General features: G+C 43.2%; 1 protein-coding gene across 2 annotated transcripts in view; it reads right to left on the bottom strand.

The window, feature by feature from the left end:
* Nucleotides 1–20462, bottom strand: part of pnpt1 (polyribonucleotide nucleotidyltransferase 1, mitochondrial) — an 87474-nt gene that overhangs the window by 31605 nt on the left and 35407 nt on the right. For both annotated transcript variants that reach the window (XM_068044893.1, XM_068044894.1), the window contains exons 13-15: nucleotides 13575–13677; nucleotides 12527–12597; nucleotides 443–479 (exon numbers count right to left, since the gene is read on the bottom strand). In XM_068044893.1, the coding sequence (XP_067900994.1) occupies nucleotides 443–479; nucleotides 12527–12597; nucleotides 13575–13677 (211 nt within the window). The remainder of the gene's footprint in view (nucleotides 1–442; nucleotides 480–12526; nucleotides 12598–13574; nucleotides 13678–20462) is intronic.

Below are 20462 nucleotides of genomic sequence, written 5' to 3'. Positions count from 1 at the left end.
CAATCACTCAATAAGCTTCAGTCCAACTATGTACAATGTCGGGTTTCAACAAAGGAAAGCAGAAATGAGGTCTGCAATACCAACTTCTTTCTGTTGCTCAGTGAGATCAGTTGGAAGATGCATCTCCATTTTAAAATCTTTTGCTAACTGGTCTGATGAGGAAATATATTTGAGCACGAGTTCTTTTGTGTAAACGTCTCCAATGGCAGATGCGTATTTGCACTGGAAATCTGCCATCGACAGGAAATTATGGAAATAAACAACAGGACATAAATCTATAAATATGGTGCAGGTTACAAATATTGCACTTTGATTCAGCAAAACATACAATGCATCAATCTGTCACTCCCACTCAAAGTTCAATTCCATGCACCGTACTTTATGATTAATGCAGATCAAAACTTAATGCAGTAATCTGAAACACAGTAAAAGGCTACATTACCTCATAGTGTAGCATGAAATTTTTTTCCTTCACACCACTGTACAATTAAAAATTATAATATTAGTTTGGGCAAAGCATGGTAACTCAATAGCAAAATTTGAAAATCACTTGATGTGCAGACAAGACATGGTGGAGACTAAATGCACCTCCCTGTTGCCTGTGAAGTTAACATTTTAGAGATTTTATACTGTAATGAGAAAACATTCCATTATGGATGAAAACGATCTCTGCTTACTTCCATGGTTTTTAGAACATAACGAATAGGAGCAGGAGTAGGTCATTCAGCCCCTCAAGCCTGCCCCAATACTCAATAAGAACATGGTGATCTGCCCCAGACCTCAACTCCTCTTTTGTGCCAAATCCTCATCGCTCTCAACTCCCCGATATTTCAAAAATCTCTCTACCTCCTCTTTAAATATTTTCAGTGATCTAGCCTCCACAACTCTGAGGTAGAGAATTCCAGACATTCATCACCCTCAGAGAAGAAATTCCTTCGCATCTCAGTTTTAAATGAGTGCCCTCTTATTCTGTAACTATGCCCCCTAGTTCGAGATTCCCCCACTAGAAGAAACATCTTAACCTCTACCCTGTCAAGCCCCCTCAGAATCTTGTACGTTTCAATAAGATCACCCCTCATTCTTATAAACTCTAATGAATAAAGGCCTCACCTGTTTAGCCGTTCTTGATAGATCAATCCCTTCATCCCAGGAATCAGCGCAGTGAATCTCTTTTGAACTGCCTTCAATGCCAGTATATCCTTTCTTAAATACAGGGACCAAAACTGTACAGTACTCTAGGTGCAGCCTCACCAACACCCTGTACAGTTGTAACAAGATTTCCCCATGTTTAAACTCCAACCCCCTAGCAATAAAGGCCAAAATTCCATTTGTCGTCTTAATTACTTGCTGCACCTGCATGCTAACTTTTTGTGCTTCATGCACAAGAACACCCAGATCCCTCTGTGCTGCACTTTTTTGGAGTCTCTCCATTTAAATAATAGTTTGCCTTTTGATTCTTCCTACCAAAGTGTATGACCTCACACTTTCCTACATTAAACTCCATCTGCCAAGTTTTTGCCCACGCACTCAACCTATCTCTATCCCCTTGCAGATTCCTTATGTCCTCATCACAACATGCCCTCCCACCTATTTTTGTATCGTCAGCAAATTTGGATATATTGCACTCTGCCCCCTCCTCCAAGTCATTAATATAGATAGCAAATAATTGAGGCCTTAAGACTGATCCTTGTGGCACTCCACTAGTTACATCTTTCCAACCTGAAAAAGACCCACTAATCCCGACTCTCTGTTGTCTGTGTGTTCTGTGAGGGGCATTGATAGGTTAGATAGGAAGAAACTTTTTCCCTTAGCGGAGGGGTCAATAACCAGGGGGCATAGATTTAAGGTAAGGGGCAGGAGGTTTAGAGGGGATTTGAGGAACAGTTTTTTTTAACCCAGAGGGTGGTTGGAATCTGGAACACACTGCCTGAAGAGGTGGTAGACGCAGGAACCCTCACAACATTTAAGAAGTATTTAGATGAGCACTTGAAACGCCATAGCATACAAGGCTACGGGCCAAGTGCTGGAAAATGGGATTAGAATAGTTAGGTGTTTGATGGCCGGCACAGACACGATGGGCCGAAGGACCTGTTTCTGTGCTGTATAACTCTATGACTCTATAATCAATCCTCAATCCATGCTAATACATTACCCCTAATACCATGTACTCCTAGCTTGTGCAATAACCTTTTATGTGGCACCATATCAAATGCCTTCTAGAGTCTGTAATTTTACAATTTGCAAAACCCTACAATGGTTGGTGGCATAAAATTTTCTAAGCAATACAAGAATTAGGAAATTTTAGGAACAGGAAAATGTCAGTTAGTCCAACAAGCCCTTCCTTTTTGGTTAATCTTGACCTTTCCATCGTATCCCTGAATCCACTCTTTCTCCAGAAATACATAATCTTATCTCTTCAACACATTCATAGCATTTTCTGCAATGGCATTCCTCAATAATTTACATTACCTTCTGTGAAATAGTTGTCTCAATCCCAATTTATTTGATATTTTTAATGTTCTTAACATGCCTTAGTTTTTGTTAGTTTGAACTAATTCTCCAGATCAAATACATCAAACCCTTTCGTAATTTTAAAATCTTCTACTAGGCCACTTCAAAAAACTCATTTTATCCAATGAGAACATGACCAATGATAAGATCAAATGATTCATTGTGGAAGAGGAAGACTATTTGGCCCATATTATTGCAGCCATTCAAAGGTCACCATTACAGCATCCAATTGTTTCTTACATGATGCCAGAATATTTCCTTCTACAACTCTGTCTGGGAGTCCATTCCAAGTGTAGAGACCTTTGGTCCTTGCAAAGTACTGACCCATCTCCAATCTCTCTTCGCTCTTCAAAGTCCTTGAATCTATCATGGCCTCCCAAATCTGTGCACATCTTTTCTACAACTCACATTTGAATTTCCCAATCCTGTTCCCATCCCTGCCATAGCACTGAAACAATACTAACCAAAGCTCCAAATTACACCCTTTGTGACTTTTGACCATTCCACATACTGTTGCACCTCTCTGTATCCTTTCACATGGTCAACTACACCAAGCCTCCATCCTCCTCCAAAACCCTTCTTTTGCTGTCTAGCTCAGTGGAACTGCTCTCACTTGGTTTCAGTCTTACCAATTGATTGTACCCACAGTATCTCCAGCAATGGCTTCTCTTCCTTCCCCAATGCCCCCAATGATCTGGCTTTGGCCCCCTCCTTTACATGCTGCCCCTTGGTGACATCATTGTAGACATGGGGTCAGATTCTACATGTAAGCTGATAACATCTAGCTCTACCTCTTCACCACCTCTCTTGATCTGTCCACTGCCTCTGTGTTGTCAAACAGCTTGCCCGATATCCATTCTTTGATGAGCCACAATTTCTCCCAGTTAAACATCAGATGACTGAAGCCATTGTCTTCATCCCCCACCACACACTTTGTACCCTCATCATTGATTCCATTCCTCTCCCAGGCCGAACCAAACTATTTGCAATTTTGTTGTTTTATTCAACCCAGAGTTGAACTTCGCCCACACACATTTAATGGAGACTGCTAATTCCACCTCTGTAATGTTGCCCACCTTCTCCACTGCTTTGTCCCATCTGCTGCTGAAATCCTTACATTTGGCACCTCCAGACTCAATATTCTCTTGCTATTTTCCAACCTCCATAAACTTCAGCTCATTCAAACTTCCACTACCTGTAACCGATCTAGCAAAAAGTCTCACTCACCATTGCTTACCTGCACTAGCTTCAGTCTTCAAACACCTCAAATTTAAAGTTCTCATCCTTATGCTTAAATCCCTTCATAGCCTTAGCCCTTCCTAGCTCTGTACCTCCTCCAGCCTAACAGCCACCCCACTCCCCAAACTTTCTGTTCTTCTGGCTCTGCCGTTTTGTGCAACCCCCCTTCACCCCAGTGTTGCCAACCTTGCCCTCAGCCATTTAGATGCCATGTTATGGAATTACCTCTCCAAACCCCTCCACCTCCAAATCCTCCTTTATACTTTTATTAAACTTACCTCTTCAACCAAACTTTTGGTCACCCCTGCTAATTTGTTCTTTGTCTTAATGTCCATATCTCGTCTACTTATGTAACTGTGAAGCACTTTGAAACATTTTTCTACATTAATGATGCTATATTGCATGTTGTTATTGCTGTTGTTGTTTGTGGGAGGATCTTCCTCACATGAATCTTACATTTACCGTTTAGTAGTTTGAACCTGTGCCCTATTGTCATATTCGCCCGATTTAGTTTGTGATTTTTCAGATTTACCTTTTCCAAAACTTTATCTTTTATACCTGTATGAGATGACCTCACAGACACTGCCTATAAAAGATGAAAAGCCAAATTTCTCAGGTCTTTTTCAAATACTAATCCATTTCTTTTTCAAAAATTACAGATACTGCTTCCACCTGATAAGGCATTCTATATCCAAACAACTCTCTGTAGTAAAAATGTTCCCCATTGAGAACAAAGTTCTGTTGGTTAATCAGTATCACCCTGGTCTGAAGATAGTGGATCCAGGCATTCTGTCCACTTTTCATTATTTTAATACTATTTCCTTATTCCGCTCTCTCTCGTCTTGAATCCGGATTCAAACATGAACGTGGATGGACTCCTTTTTGTCCTTCTGAGACAAAGAATACCATTACAATAAGCTGACATCTGAGAGAAGTAATCTCCTTCAAGGCAAAACTGGTGTCGGTGGTTTTTGTCTCCCTCTAATCTCAGTTCCAACACTCACGTGAAACAATCCACTCAGTAGCTAGATCAGAAATCAGCAGTACTTACCCAATGAATGCAGACAGTCAAGAAGACCCAATTTCAATTAAGTTCTGCTGCTAACAACACCACCCTTCCACATTATTTTCAAAGTTACATTTAGTGTATAGTCAGTTCCTCGATAAAGAATAGTGGTTAAAAAAAAACTTTGCTGTTAGCCGAGATTATTGTTGGGTGAATTTGACCTTTTAACTGTGTGATTACCACACACATGGAATTGCTTTTACGTACATTAATCTTAAGCATCTTGATCTTAAGAAATATGTATATGAAGAGCTTTATAGTGAGAGCAAGCTGAATATTTGGTTCTGTAACAAAATCTAAAATAGAAAAAACAGGAAATTTGACAGAAGAGAAACTGCAACATTAAATCAGGTGAAATCAAGGTGGAAAGGAAGCACACTGGAGTGGTTATAGTATAAGGGATTTGATGACCAGGGAGCTGGAGGGTGTTCTCTGCATTCACAATCAAGATTCCAGAAGGGTCTTGTTATGGTCAAGCGAGGAGGGGTCGAAGGGCTTCCCTCTTTTTCCTCTCCTTGTTTGACCACAACAGGTTTAATTCTTTCTTAAAGTGGATGTGCTGGCCAGTTCAGTAGTTGTTTGATTACTTACTTGCTATGATCATAACAAGAAAATCTGTCCGATGGGTTCTTAAGTTAACAAAAGGAAGAGGTTAACGTTACTGTACCTATGCTGAACTAATAATAAACAACGCGGCAACTTTCACTCTCTCACATACACACAAATAGGTTACAAAGTGGGGAAAGGTAGATTGGTTGAGTACAGTCCATAAAAAAACATATAGAGTCTGTGGAGTTTGGTGATTTGGCTGGGCTCTAGCTGAATTCAGCCGTCCTGAGGCTTTTAGTTTGAAGAGATAGATGACTGTTTTGGGAGTGTCTTGGAGATAGCAATGCAGATGATTTCCTCCAATGGGGTTTCTAATTGTAATTAGAGTATGCAAAGGTGGCCAGTGAACAAGCAGGATTTGAAAGCTTTCAGGCTGGAATGGAGAGAGTGAGAGAGATAGAGACTCCCACTTAGGGTCTGCTCATGGCACAGTCCAGTTGCTTCTCCTCTGCTGCAGAGAAAAACACCAACTTAAAAACCACTGATGGGGAGGGGCTTGTCACATGACAGTCACTCAGTGATTCAAACATAGCAGTTAGCAGTATGAAGATGGTTGAGCTTCTGGTTGCTTGCCATATCAACACTCCCCCCTGCTCTCATGCTCACATCTCTGTCCTGGGATTGCTGCAGTGTTCCAGTGAACATCAACGCAAGCTCGAAGAACAGCATCTCATTTACCGATTAGGCACACGACAGCCTGACGGACTGAACATTGAGTTCAATAATTTCAGAGCATGACGGGCCCCCCCCCCTCCCCCATTTTACTTTCATTTTTAGTTATTTTTTCTTTTTATCTTTTTTTTTTAGTTTGTTTTATTTTATTTCATCTTAGTTTGTTCAGTTTGCTTACCCACAGTTTTTTTCATGTTTGTACTTGTGGCTGTTCAGCTTTCAGTCCATTTACACCCTATCTGTACTAATGCTTTGTCTTTCAACACACCATTAACATATTGCTCCATGACCTTCTGGTCAGCTATTCTGTGACCTTGTCCTTTCTACACCTTCTCCTTTGTTATCTCTTGCCCCACCCCTGCTTTCACATAACCTTTCACATTTCTAATATTTGCCAGTTCTGAAGAAGGGTCACTGACCTGAAACGTCAACTCTGCTTCTGTCTCCACAGATGCTGCCAGACCTGCTGAGTATTTCCACCATTTCTTGTTTTTATTTCAGATTTCCAGCATCCGCAGTATTTTGCTTTTATTTATATGTTGTTGATGCTCTGTACATTGTTATAATGACAATTTAATATGTTCCTAATATTAAATTTATCACTTTTTGTACCCTGACCTTTGCTCTCAGCCCTTTTTCTTATCTTCAGGTTACTGTTATTTCTCCCTGAATCCTCCCTCACTTTATTGGTTTATAGTCCTTTTACATGTCTGTTTGTTCTTTCCACTAGTGGCTTGGTCCCAGCTTTATTCAGGTGCAACCTGTCCCACCAGTATTCCTTAAATGGAACCCCTCTTTCCCATGCCTGTATTTCAACCACACATTTACTTTCCTAACCTGTTAATCCCTATGCAAATTAGCATGTGGCCCTGGTGGGTAACCCGATTGTACCACTCTCAAGGTGCAGTTTTTTAAATTAACTCCTAGCTACTGATACTCTGAGCAGGACCACCTCCCTCTGCCTATATCATTGATTCGGACATGAACTACAACTGATTTTTTCCCCCTTCCCTTACCAAGGTGCTTTCCAGGAACTTCGAGACTTCCCTTACACTGGCAACATATTGTTATAAGCCAAAGTGCTTTGTTGAATAATAATTTTCTTTAATCCATTGACCGTAAATCTGAATTATATTTTTTAAAAAGGACATTTTTAAAAGAATATTTAAAACCAGATGACTGCTGGCAGCTTAAGATGATCACCCAGTTTGCTACACTGTATCCTACACTGCAAAGGACTGTGAGGAGGGAGAAGTTAACCTCTTTCTTTGTTAACTCAAGGGGGCAGCACAGTGGCGCAGTGGTTAGTACCGCAGCCTCACAGCTCCAGCGATCCGGGTTCAATTCTGGGTACTGCCTGTGCGGAGTTTGCAAGTTCTCCCTGTGACTGCGTGGGTTTTCGCCGGGTGCTCCGGTTTCCTCCCACAGCCAAAGACTTGCAGGTTGATAGCTAAATTGGCCATTGTAAATTGCCCCTTGTATAGGTAGGTGGTAGGGGAATTGTGGGGATGTGGTAGGAATATGGGATTAATGGAGGATTAGTATAAATGGGTGGTTGATGGTCGGCTCGGTGGTCCGAAGGGCCTGTTTCAGTGCTGTATCTCGAAAGAAAAGAAAACCTGTCCGATGGGTTCTTGTTATGATCATGGCAAGTAAGTAATCAAATCCTACTGAATTGGCCACTTTAAGAAATAATTAAAGCTGTTGTGGTCAAACAAGGAGGGAAAAGAGGGAAGCCCTTTGACCCCTCCTCACTTGACAGTAACAGAAATTTGGGGGCTCATCCAGGATCAAACCCAAAGACAAACGGGAAATTAGAAGCGGGAAACCAAATTGATCCCAAGCAATAATTTAAAAACTTCAATACAGGTTTTCTTGTGTTTTTCAGTGCTGGAGTACTAAAATGTCCACATTTGAGGCCGGTACCCTGCTAGAACAAAGTGAAATAACTTGGGCCAGGTTAAAAGTCCTATCTGTTGAAGAGTTAAGGAATGTAGCTGGGCCGTTAGAGATTGCCATCTGTCCAAAAGCTAGGAAGCTTGAAATCCTAAAACTTGTGACCAACCATTTTAAAATTTACACTGAAGAACTGAAGACAGGCATAGAATCTGAAACAAAGTAACATTAGCTAAGATTCAGCTAGAACAGAGGAGATTGGAATTAGAATTCAAAGAGAAAGAACGAACTTTCCAGAGAGCGAAAGGAGAGAGAATTTCAGGAAAGAGAAAAAGTGCTTTCCAAAAGGAGCTAAGGCAGCTCGAACTAACTAGGGGGAAGACCCAATACAATCAATGAAGGCACTGCTAGTGAGGGAGTTACCCCTAATTCAGAGCTGGGTGCTGAGCTCTTAAAGTTGTCCCAGTTTATTTATTTAGAGATACAGCACTGAAACAGGCCCTTCGGCCCACCGAGTCTGTGCCGACCAAGAACCACCCATTTATACTAACCCTACAGTAATCCCATATTCCCTACCACCTACCTACACTAGGGGCAATTTACAATGGCCAATTTACCTATCACCTGCAAGTCTTTGGCGGTGGGAGGAAACCGGAGCACCTAGAGAAAACCCACGCGGTCACAGGGAGAACTTGCAAACTCCACACAGGCAGTACCCAGAATTGAACCCGGGTCCCTGGAGCTGTGAGGCTGCGGTGCTAACCACTGCGCCACTGTACCAAAGTTCAATGAGGAGGATGTGGAAGCATTTATCATCTGTTTTGAAAAGCTTGCAAAACAGTTGAAGTGGCCAGTAGACAGCAGGACACTGTTGTTGCAAAGCAAACTAACAGGAAAAGCCTATGAGGTTTATTCACTGTTGCATGATTAGAGTTCACCAGATTATGAGATGAGTAAAAATGCCATCCTGAGTACATATGAGGTAGTACCGGAGCCATACCGCCAAATGTTCCAAACTCTCTGAAAGCAGCCTGACCAAACTTATATCGAGTTCGAAAGGGTTAAGCAACTTGCTTTCGACCGATGGATACGGGCACTTAAGATAGAGTCCACCTATGAAAACTTTAGAGAGGTTATCCTCCTCGAGGAGTTCAAAAACTCACTTCCCCTTTCCATAAGAAACCACGTGGAGGAACAAAAGGTTGCAAAAGCCAAGCAGGCAGCAATCCTGGCTGATTATACACTTATTCACAAGCCCTTTCCCCAAGTGAAAACCTTCCCTAGTCACCTCCAAAAACCTGAAAAGGATAGAAGGTGGGAGAGTGATAGGAGGATGAACAGCCATGAGTGAGAAGGGAGAGCTGGAAACACAGGGGGCCCCGCCTCAGGCCAAAAAGGAAGGTGCTGAGAACAGGAGTGATGCCCAAAAGCTTGTATGTTTCCAATGTAAAAAGGCAGGTCACCTTTGAGCTGACTGCTGGAAGTTATGAGGAAACCCATAGGTTTGGTCAGGGTACACCAGACCAGTGCAGAAAAAGGGGCCCTGTTGGAAAGCACAGCAGACCAGACTGTGGCTTTTAACTGCGGCAGTTAAACCCAGTAAAGCTACCGCTGAGAGTGCGGGAAAACTTAACAAAATCCCTGAGAGTTACAAGGATTGTGTGTCCGGAGGAAAAGTGGCCCCATACCCCTCGAGTGAGGCGAGTAAGCCCATGGTCATATGCTGGGAAAAGGCATGACCTTCCCCCAGAGAGTGCATTAAATGCTTTTGGGGAACCATTTAGCAGAGTGCTGGTAGATTGCGTGAGGCCCCTGCTGCAAACAAAAGGGAATGACCAGTATCTTCTCACCATTATGGATATGGCTACTTGATTTCCAGAAGCTATCTCTCTAAGAACTCTGTCTGCCAAGGTAGTGGTGGAGGGGCACCCAATCCTTCACCAGATATAGGCTGCCTGCTGAGATCCAGTTGGATCAGGGCACAAATTTTACGTCCAGTATTTTTCAAAGGTCATGGGTAATCTGGGCATAACCCAGCTAAAGTCCTCAGCCTACCATGCACAGTCATAAGGGGCTTTGGAGTGGTACCACCAGAACCCAAAGACAATGATCAAGGCATACTGCTATGAGTACCCCCATGACTGGGATAAAGGGCTGTGATTTCTTCTGTTTGCTACCAGAGACTCACCTAATGAGCCCACTGGCTTTAGTTCCTTTGAATTAGTTTATGGACACAAAGTGAGAGGTCCTCTAAAACTAATCAAGGAGAGGTTTTTGGGACCCAGGGACGAATCTTCCCTGTTAGACTACATCTTCATGTTCCGAGAACATGCCACGAGAGCCTGTGCAGTGGCTCAGGAACACCTGAAAAAAACCATCCAGACAACTATGAAAAAGCAGGTGGATAACCATACCAAGGCCAAAACATTTCAGCTGCTTCATCAATGACCTTCCCTCCATCACAAGGTCAGAAGAGGGGATGTTCACTGATGATTGCACAATGTTCAGCACTATTCACGACTCCTCAGATACTGAGGCAGTCCATATCCAGATGCAGCAAGAACCTGGACAAGATTCAGGCCTAGGTTGAGAAGTGGCAAGTTACGTTTGCACCACAAGTGGCAGGCAAGGAACACCTCCAACAAGAGAGAATCCAACCACCCGCCCTTGACATTTAATGGCACTACCATCGCTGAATCCCCCACTATCAACATCCCGGAGCTAACCATTGACCAGAAACTGAACTGGACCAGCCATATAAGTACTGGGGCTACAAGAGCAGGTCAGAGGCTGGGCATTCTGCGGTGAGTAACTCACCTCCCCTGACTCCCCAAAGTCTGTCCACTATCTACAAGGCACAAGTCAGGAATGTGATGGAATACTCTCCACTTGCCTGGATGGGTGCAGCTCCAACAGCACTCAAGAAGCTTGACACCATCCAGGATAAAGCAGCCCGCTTGACTGGCACCCCAATGCACCACCTTTAACATCGATGCTGTGGCAGCAGTGTGTACCATCTGCAAGATGCAATGCAGCAACTCGCCAAGGCTCCTTCAACAGCACTTTCCTAACCCGCAACCTCTACCACCCAGAAGGACAAGGGCAGCAGATGCATGGGGACATCACCATCTGCAAGTTCCCCTCCAAGCCACACACCATCCTGACTTGGAACTATATTGCCATTCCTTCACTGTCGCTAGGTCAAAATCCTGGAACTCCCTTCCTAACAGCACTGTGGATGTACCTACACCACATGGACTGTAGCGGTTCAAGGCAGCAGCTCACCAACCACTCAAGGGCAATAAATGCTGGCCTAACTAGCGTTGCCCACATCCCGTGAAAGAAAAAAAAAATAGGATTTGGCTTTTCATGTACACAGATCACTAAAAGCAAGTGGACAGGTACAAAATAAAAATCAAAAAGCCTAATGGAATGTTTGCTTCTATTTCAAGGGGATTCTAATACATTGGGGAGGAAGTTATACAAAGCCTTGTTTAGATCATTCTGGAGTATTGCAATCAGTTTTGGGACTGCCCCGAGAAAGGATATATTTGCCTTGCAGTGGGTACAGGACAGATTCACCAGAATGATAGCAGGGTTTACAGGGATAAATTACAAGGACAGGTTTTATAAATTTGACTTGTAGTTCCTTGTGCACAGACAGTCAAGTGGCGATCTAATCAAAGTGTTTAAAGTGAAAAAAATAATTTGATAGTGCAAATATAGATATTTCCTCTCTTGGAGGAATCCAGAAAAAGGTAGGAAAATTAGTGCAAGGCCATTCAGGATCGAAATCAAGAAGCACTTCTATACACACAGGTAATAGAAATTTGGAAGTCTCTCCCACAAAAGGCTGTGGATACTGAAAATGATAAGATTTTTGTAAGGTAAGGGTATCAAGCAATAGGGATCCAAAGCAGGGAGATGGAGTTAAGATACAGATCAGCCATGATTAAACTGAATGGCAGAACAGGCGGCTGACTGGTTTAGTCTTCTCGTGAGGCAAACCAACAAATTAACACTTCTGATCCAGACCAAGATTCTGAAGTGTTAAATTTTATAAATACATGATTACCAGGATCAGTAAATGCTACAGTTTCCATAGGCTCAGGACTGAACCACAGAAATATGCAAAGATACTTGTTCGTTGGTACCACATTTTAGCTTTGACAGTTCTCCAAGGTTTGGCACCTGGAAGCACCAGGCTTGAATAAAGTTTGGGGTGGTGGGGGGGGGGGGGGGGGGAGGTGGTGGTTAGGTGTGTGAGAGAGAAAAACAACTTTGTTTTACTTTTTGAGTGATGTATAAAGTACCTAAACCTTTCTGAACTTAGTGCAAAGTGGGATTTTTTAAAAATCCTGCCCTTCCCCCCTCCACTAAAAATGTTTCAGTGAAATTGTTTATTTAGTAACCTGGCTTAAGTGTTCTGTAATCTCTGAATCTAGCACACTGCACATTTTATACATAAAAGGGTGCAATGCATTTTTTCAGAAATAGGGAAACAAAACACACAGATGCATTTTCAAGACTTACCTTATAAGAGTGGTGATAAGATCACTTTTTATACTTGATTCTATAGAATCGAAGGCTACTGTACAAAGAACCTAGAAAGAAAGGTAACGCATATGAAGACTATGTGGTACCTCTAATAAGAACTTGAAAAAATACTTTGTTCCAATTTCATGACATGTTTTTTTCCTCTTACCAATTTTCTACTTCCCTATCCTGAACGTGTGAAATCCTTGCTAGGGTACAGGGTTCAAGAGGTGCTGGTAGTCCTCTGCTATCTCACCAAAAATAGCCCAATCTTTATATTTCAGGAGTATACTCTAGCTATTCTATCAGAGGCATCACAACCAAGCCTGATACTGTCCTTTCAGCATGTGCAATTACATATGCAATTGTCTAGCATGAGTTGTTGAATAGCTATCTAGAGTATGAGCCCTGGCTTATTGGCTCCAAATTGCTGGGAATGGACAATCCCAATTGTTGCAGCTCTCCATTGTCGTCACGGAGATCAGTGCAAACTGGGGATTGAACCCAGAAGCCTCAAAGTCTTTATGGTTTAGTCAATCTAGACGAACTCACTGTGTCATTAAGAGAGTCAAAATAATGTTATGTTACAGCTCAAGGATATCACCTGCAATGAAAAAAATCAATTTAACTCTTAAAATTTTATTGATTGTAGCAAGACAATACCCATGCTGGTTGATTTGGCTAAATTGTTAAGCAACAAAATATTTGCTAAAAAGGCAATAAAAATATTTTGTAACTATACAGATGGAACAGTAACTATAGCCTAATCCTGTGTATGGATAATAATTAATAATACTCAATAATTCAAACTTTTTTATACTAAAAAACTGCAATGTATGCACAAATTCAAATTAGTATAAGTAATACAGCAATGTGGAAATATAGTGCTCAAAAATTCCAACTGTAAGGTTATATAATCCAAATTGAGTAACTTTGGATGAAGAGTAGATTGCACATTAAAACAAATCTTATGTGGTTGGCATGCACATATTAGCAAAAGTATACTTTTCTCAAGAATGCAATTTTAGTTAAGTTTATTCAATACCTGGGTCTGTCCCCTCTGAAACAACGCAGATCCATGAAGAGGCTTATACATATCAACTTCACAATTAATGTTCCTAAGAGATCTCAAGTCTCTACCATCACACCTGTAACATAATGGAAGGTACTAAACCTTTGGAGATTTAAATAACATTTCAACACCAAAACTAAGGTCACAACTTAAAAGTTTTCCAAGGTTATTAGGAATCAGTTCTTTATATTTTTCTAATTTTACTCAATAACATTCACAAGTTCAGAGAATCATTTTTAAACTGTTACATGATAAAATACACAGCTACTTTCTGATAAGTTCAATTGTATGCCAAGAACTCAAAGGGTTAACCAAATCATTTAGTAATGAAAGCAGTAGTATGCAGAGAGCAGGTGTGGCACTATGTACAAACTGTACCTTAAACTACGGAACCTGGGTTGAAATCCAGTTCAGACAAAGCAATTACATAGGTCTTGTGTTGCAAATTTGTACTTTCAAACTCTCAAATTGGCAATGAACAAAATGTGTTAATTTCTGCTGTCAAATTAATAAGTTGATCAACAATTTACATTTATAAAGCTCCTTTAAAGGAATAAAACATCCCAAGGTGCTTCACAGAAGCATTATTAAATAAAATGAGACACTGAGCCACAAAAGGAGATATCAGGTCAGATGACCAAAAGCTTGGTCAAAGAGATGAGATTTTAAGGAGTGTCTTATAGAAGGAAAGTGAGGGAGCAAGGCAGAGAGGTGTAGGGAGAGTATTCCAGAGCTTAGGGCCTATGCAACTGAAGGCATGGCCACCAATGGTAGAACGTTTAAATTCGGCAATGCTCAAGAGGCCAGAATTAGAGAAGCACTGTTATCTTGGAGGATTGAGGGGCTAGAGGAGATTACAGAGATAGGAAGGGGCAAGGCCATGGAGGGATTTGAAAACAAGGATGAAAATTTTAAAATCAAGACGTTGCTTGACCAAGAGCCAGTACAGATCAGCGAGCACAGGGGTGATAGGTGAATGGGACTGCATGTGAGTTAAGACAGAGGCAGCAGCGTTTCGGATGACCTCAAGTTTAAGGAGGGTAGAATTTGGGAGGCTAGCCAAGAGTGTGTTGGAACAGTCAAGTCTAGAGGTAACAAAGGCATGAATGAGGATTTCAGCAGCAGATGAGCTGAAACAGGGCGAAGTCAAGCGATGTTACAGATGTGGAAATAGGTGATCTTAGTGATGGCACAAATAGGAGGTCGCAAGCTCATCTCGGGGTCAAATGGGACACCAGAAATGGGAACAGACTGGTTTAAATCTCAGACTTTTGCCAGGGAGAGGGATGGAGTTGGCAGCTAGGGAACAGAGTTTACAGCAGGGACCAAAAACAATGGCTTTAGTCTTCCCAATATACAATCGGAGGAAATTTCTGCTCATCCAATATTGGATGTCGGATAAACAATCTGATTATTTAGCAACAGTGGAGGAGTGGAGAGAGGTGATGGTGAGGTTAGAACAGGGCATCGTCAGTGTACATGTGAAAACTAACGCAATGTTTTCAGATGATGTCATCGAGGGGCAGCATGTAGATGAGAAATTGGAAGGGGACTCCAGATGTAATAGTGCAGGAGTAGGAAGAGAAGCCATTGCAAGTGATTCTCTGGCTATAATTAGATAAGAATGGAACAAGGTGAGAGCAGCCCCACTCAGCTAACAGTCGAGAGGCATTATAGGAGCATGGTGTGGTCAACAGTCAAAGGCTGAAAACAGATCGAGAAGGATGAGGAGGGAAGATTTACTCGACACAGTCACATAGGATACCACTAGTGACTTTGACAAGAGCTGTTTTGGGACTGTGACAGGGCAGAAACCTGATTGAGGGGTTCAAACATGGAGTTCTGGGAAAGATGGGCACGGATTTGGGAGGTGACAATACGTTCAAGGAATTTGGCAAGGAAAGGGAGGTTTAAAATGGAATGGTAGTTTGCAAGGATGGTGAGGACAAGGGTTTTTTTTGATCAGAGGGATGATGATGGCAGATTTAAAGGACAGTGGGACAACATCTGAAGAGAGAGAACGATTTACAATATCAGCTAACATGGAGACCAGGAAGGGAATTTAGCTGGTCAACAGTTTAGTGGGAATAGGATTGAGGGAGCAGGAGCTGGGTCCCATAGACATGATGAGCTCAGAGAGGGCATGAAGGGAGACAGGAGAGAAACCAGAGAAAGAGGAGAATTCAGGGCTAGGGCGGGGGAGCTTTACAAGAATTTTGGCCAGGTGGGCTAGTGGAAAGGAGGGACGTGGCGGAGGAAGCTTACGGATGGTCGCTATCTTTGTTACAAAGAAGGCAGTGAGCTCCTAGGTCTTATTGTTGGAGGTCAGGGTGGAATGGACAGGGAAGAGGATTTTAAGAAGATGGTTCACAGTAGAGAAAAGAAGGGGGTTTAGTTTAGTTTAGAGATACAGCACTGAAACAGGCCCTTCGGCCCACCGAGTCTGTGCCGACCATCAACCACCCATTTATACTAATCTTACACTAATTCCATATTCCTACCACATCCCCACCAGTCCCTATATTTTCCCTACCACCTACCTATACTAGGGACAATTGCTAATGGCCAATTTACCTATCAACCTGCAAGTCTTTGGCATGTGGGAGGAAACCGGAGCACCCGGAGGAAACCTACGCAGACACAGGGAGAACTTGCAAACTCCACACAGGCAGTACCCAGAATTGAACTCGGGTCGCTGGAGCTGTGAGGCTGCGGTGCTAACCACTGCGCCGCCGTTACCTATGCATTCCAGGGTGATCCTGGAATGGTGAGCAGTTTTAGCATACTAGAGCAGGACCTGATAGTGTTTTATGTTGTCCAGGCAGATCTGGCAGTGGATGGCTAAACCAGTTATCATAGAATAATAGAATGATTACAGCACAGGAGTTGGCCAAACAGCCTGTCACTTCTGTGCCAGCTCTCTGCAAGAACAACTCACCTAGCCCCACACCCCAGCCTTTTCCTCCATATCCCTGCAAATTTTTTTCTCTTCAGATAATTGTCCAGTTCACTTTTGAAGGCCTTGATTGAATCTGCCTCCACCATACAAAAAGGCAGTGCATTCCAGATCCTTACCACTCACTGCGTAAAAAAGGTTATCCTCATTTCGCTGTTGTTTCTTTTGCCAATCACCTCAAAATCGGTCCTCTGGTTCCTGATCCTTCAGCCAATACTCTGTCCAGACCCCTCATAATTTTGAACACCTCTATCAAATCTCCTCTTAATCTTCTCTTCTCCACCATATGCTTTCAAGTCTGCATCCCTTGGACTTAAGGGAGCAGAAAGGAGGGCCGTACTGGGGAAATGGACAGGGTGAGAGAGCAATGATTTTATCTGGACTAGGGCATAAAAAGTGGAGATGAGGGTGCAGTTGAGCAAATCAGCAGCCACAGAAATGTTGTGGCAAACAGAAGGCCAAAGGCTAAACAGTTGGGATTTTGAAAGTGCAGTTGTAAGTAAATTGGGGATAGTTTTTAACCAGGGACAGATACAGAAAGCATGGTTGGGGCATGAAAGGGGAATATGGGTGGTGAGTGATGATCAGAGATGATATGATGGCACTAGCAATACCATGTGAGATGGCAAAGTCATGGGGCAGCCCAGCACTGATCCCTGCGGTACACCACTGATCACAGGCTTCCAATCGCACTGGAGACTTTGTCTCCAAAGTCGGACAGAAACTATTTGAGGGTAGAGCATCGGAGGGCACACTGATGGAGGCATTTTCATAGGAGTGAAAATCTAAGTGGTGTACAGTGTCAGTTGCAGGATAGAAAGATGACGGTGAAGTTGGGGGACACGATAAAATCCAGAAGCAGCAGAGGTTTGTTCTCCGGCCCAGGCAAGTGATTTTCTGGCCAGCAACAGACTGAAGCTGGAAAACCAGTAGCCAGTCACAGGCTCAGCAGGAGACTGAAGTCTCTCAGTCACAGCAGTGGTGGGGGAAGGGCAGTAAACTGATCAAAGTTACATTAAGTATTGCAAAAGTGCAGATCAGAAACAGAAGTTGGGTGTTAGGGTACAGCTAGCGTAATCCAGAGCAGAAGCGTCTTCTTGATGTCAGGAGAACTCCAGGCATTTGAAGCCAAGTTTTAGAGAAGATCTAGATTTTTCCAGATCTTTTCCACAGTTCACACATCAAAAAGCAACAGATTAGAGACCGAAGCAGAATCTTATGGTTTATTTCACTGTAGTACAGCAGAGAAACGTGGTCTTAATGCCCAGAGAAGTCCAGGAATTTCAAGCCAGATTGGAGAGAAAATCCAAATCCAGAGCTCACAAAGCAAGGGCGGGGGATGGGGATTTAAACTAACAGTTAAATTGAAGTTTGAGCTAAAATAAACCCACTGTTGGAATCAGGGGAACTTAAAACAGAAGAGAGGATTTAGGAGGAGAAAGAGCAACGGATTTAGATGGCCATGGATGGACGTGCATAGGGAGGAGCTCTCTCGGGAGCCAACTGCCAAGAGCCATCTTGAAGCCATCTTCAAACAATGATTAATATTGCACCTAGTTTTAGAACCTTTGTTTTTCTTAAATTATTCTCTTTTATTTGTTTTACTACTGTGGGCCTGAGGACATTAAGAGTCAATCGAGTAGCTCAGACCAACGGCAGGTTTCCTTCTCCAAAGGCCATTTGTGAATCAGCTGTTTTTTTTTCTGTAATCCAGTAACCTGTCTCTCGATGCAGAAATCAACAAGCGCAAGGGAGCGGCTTCCACTGCTATGTCCAGACTGGCCAAGAGAGTGTGGGAAAATGGCGCTCTGACACGGAACACAAAAGTCCGAGTGTATCAAGCCTGTGTCCTCAATACCTTGCTCTATGGCAGCGAGGCCTGGACAACGTATGTCAGCCAAGAGCGACGTTTCAATTCATTCCATCTTCGCTGCCTCCGGAGAATCCTTGGCATCAGGTGGCAGGACCGTATCTCCAACACAGAAGTCCTCGAGGCGGCCAACACCCCCAGCACATACACCCTACTGAGCCAGCGGCGCTTGAGATGGCTTGGCCATGTGAGCCGCATGGAAGATGGCAGGATCCCCAAGGACACATTGTACAGCAAGCTCGTCACTGGTATCAGACCCACTGGCCGTCCATGTCTCCGCTTTAAAGATGTCTGCAAACGCGACATGAAGTCCTGTGACATTGATCACAAGTCGTGGGAGTGAGTTGCCAGTGATCGCCAGAGCTGGCGGGCAGCCATAAAGGCGGGGCTAAAGTGTGGCGAGTTGAAGAGACTTAGCAGTTGGCAGGAAAAAAGACAGATGCGCAAGGGGAGAGCCAACTGTGTAACAGCCCCGACAACCAATTTTATCTGCATCACCTGTGGAAGAGTCAGTCACTCTCGAATTGGCCTTTATAGCCACTCCAGGCGCTGCTTCACAAACCACTGACCACCTCCAGGCACTTACCCATTGTCTCTCGAGACAAGGAGGCCAAAGAAGAGAAGAAGAAGAAGAGGAGAAGAGAATCCAGCATGTTTCCTAACCATTTTTCCGGTGCCAGATTTATTGAACTGAAATTCGCAACTTGTCATGGTGGGATTACTAGTCCAGTTACGTGACTGCTAGGCTACCATACCCCATCATATATTGTCAGTGCCAGCTCATTTTAACACAAACTTGGCTAAGTGCGACAGCAGATGACCTCCCAAGTTAAACGCAAAGCTATTTTAAAATTATTTGGCTGAAGATAGAGTCAGAGGTATACAGACAGAAACAGGCCCTTCAGCCCATCGTGTCTGCACTGGCCATCAAGCCAACCTATTCTAATCCATTTTCCAGCACATGGCCTGTAGCCTTGTCTGCTATGGCATTTCAAGTGCTCATCTAAATACTTCTTAAATGTTGTGAGGGTTCCTGCCTCTATCACCCCTTTAGGCAGTGTGTTCCAGATTCCAACTACCTTCTGGGTGAAATTTTTTTTCCTCAAATCCCCTCTAAACCTCCTGCCCCTGACCTTAAATCTATGCCCCCTGGTTATTGACACCTCCGCTAAGGGAAAATGTTTCTTCCTATCTACCCTATCTATGCCCCTCATAATTTTGTATACCTCAATCAGGTGAATCCCTCAGCCCTCTCTGCTCTAAGGAAAACAACCCTAGCCTATCCAGTCTCTCTTCATAGCTGAAATGCTCCAGCCCAGGAAACATCTTGGTGAATCTCCTCTGCACCCTCTCCACTGCAATCACATCCTTCCTATAGTGTGGCGACCAGAACTGTACACAGTACTCCAGCTGAGGCCTAACTAGCGTTTTATACAGCTCCATCATAACCTCCCTGCTCTTATAGTCTAAGCCTCAGCTAATAAAGCCCATATGCCTTCCTAACCACCTTATCTACCTGCGCTGTTGCCTTCAGTGATCTCTGGACAAGTACACCAAGGTCCCTCTGACCCTCATACTTCCTAGGGTCCTACCATCCATTGTATATTCCCTTGCCTTGTTAGTCCTCCCCAAAATGCATCACCTCACACTTCTCAGGATTAAATTCCATCTGCTACTGCTCTTCCCATCTTACCAGCCCATCTATATAATTCTGTAATCGAAAGCTATCCTCCTCACTATTTATGACACCACCAATTTTTGTGTCATCTTCAAACTTACTGATCATACCTCCTATATTCACATCTAAATCATTAATGTACACTACAAACAGCAATGATCCCAGCCCTGATCCCTGCGGTACACCACTGGGCACAAGCTTCCAATCGCAAAAACAGCCCTCGACCATCACCTCTGCCTCCTGATAGTAAGCCAGTTTTGGATCCATCTTGCCAAATTGCCCTGGATCCCATGGGCTCTTATCTTCTTGACCAATCACCCATGCGGGACCTTACCAAAAGCCTTACTGAAGTCCATG

This window comes from Heterodontus francisci, chromosome 13 (genome assembly GCF_036365525.1).
Source record: "Heterodontus francisci isolate sHetFra1 chromosome 13, sHetFra1.hap1, whole genome shotgun sequence".
NCBI classification, from domain to species: Eukaryota; Metazoa; Chordata; class Chondrichthyes; order Heterodontiformes; family Heterodontidae; genus Heterodontus; species Heterodontus francisci.
The sequence above is the reverse complement of the archived record's forward strand: the minus strand, read 5'-3'. Positions and strand labels throughout refer to the sequence as shown.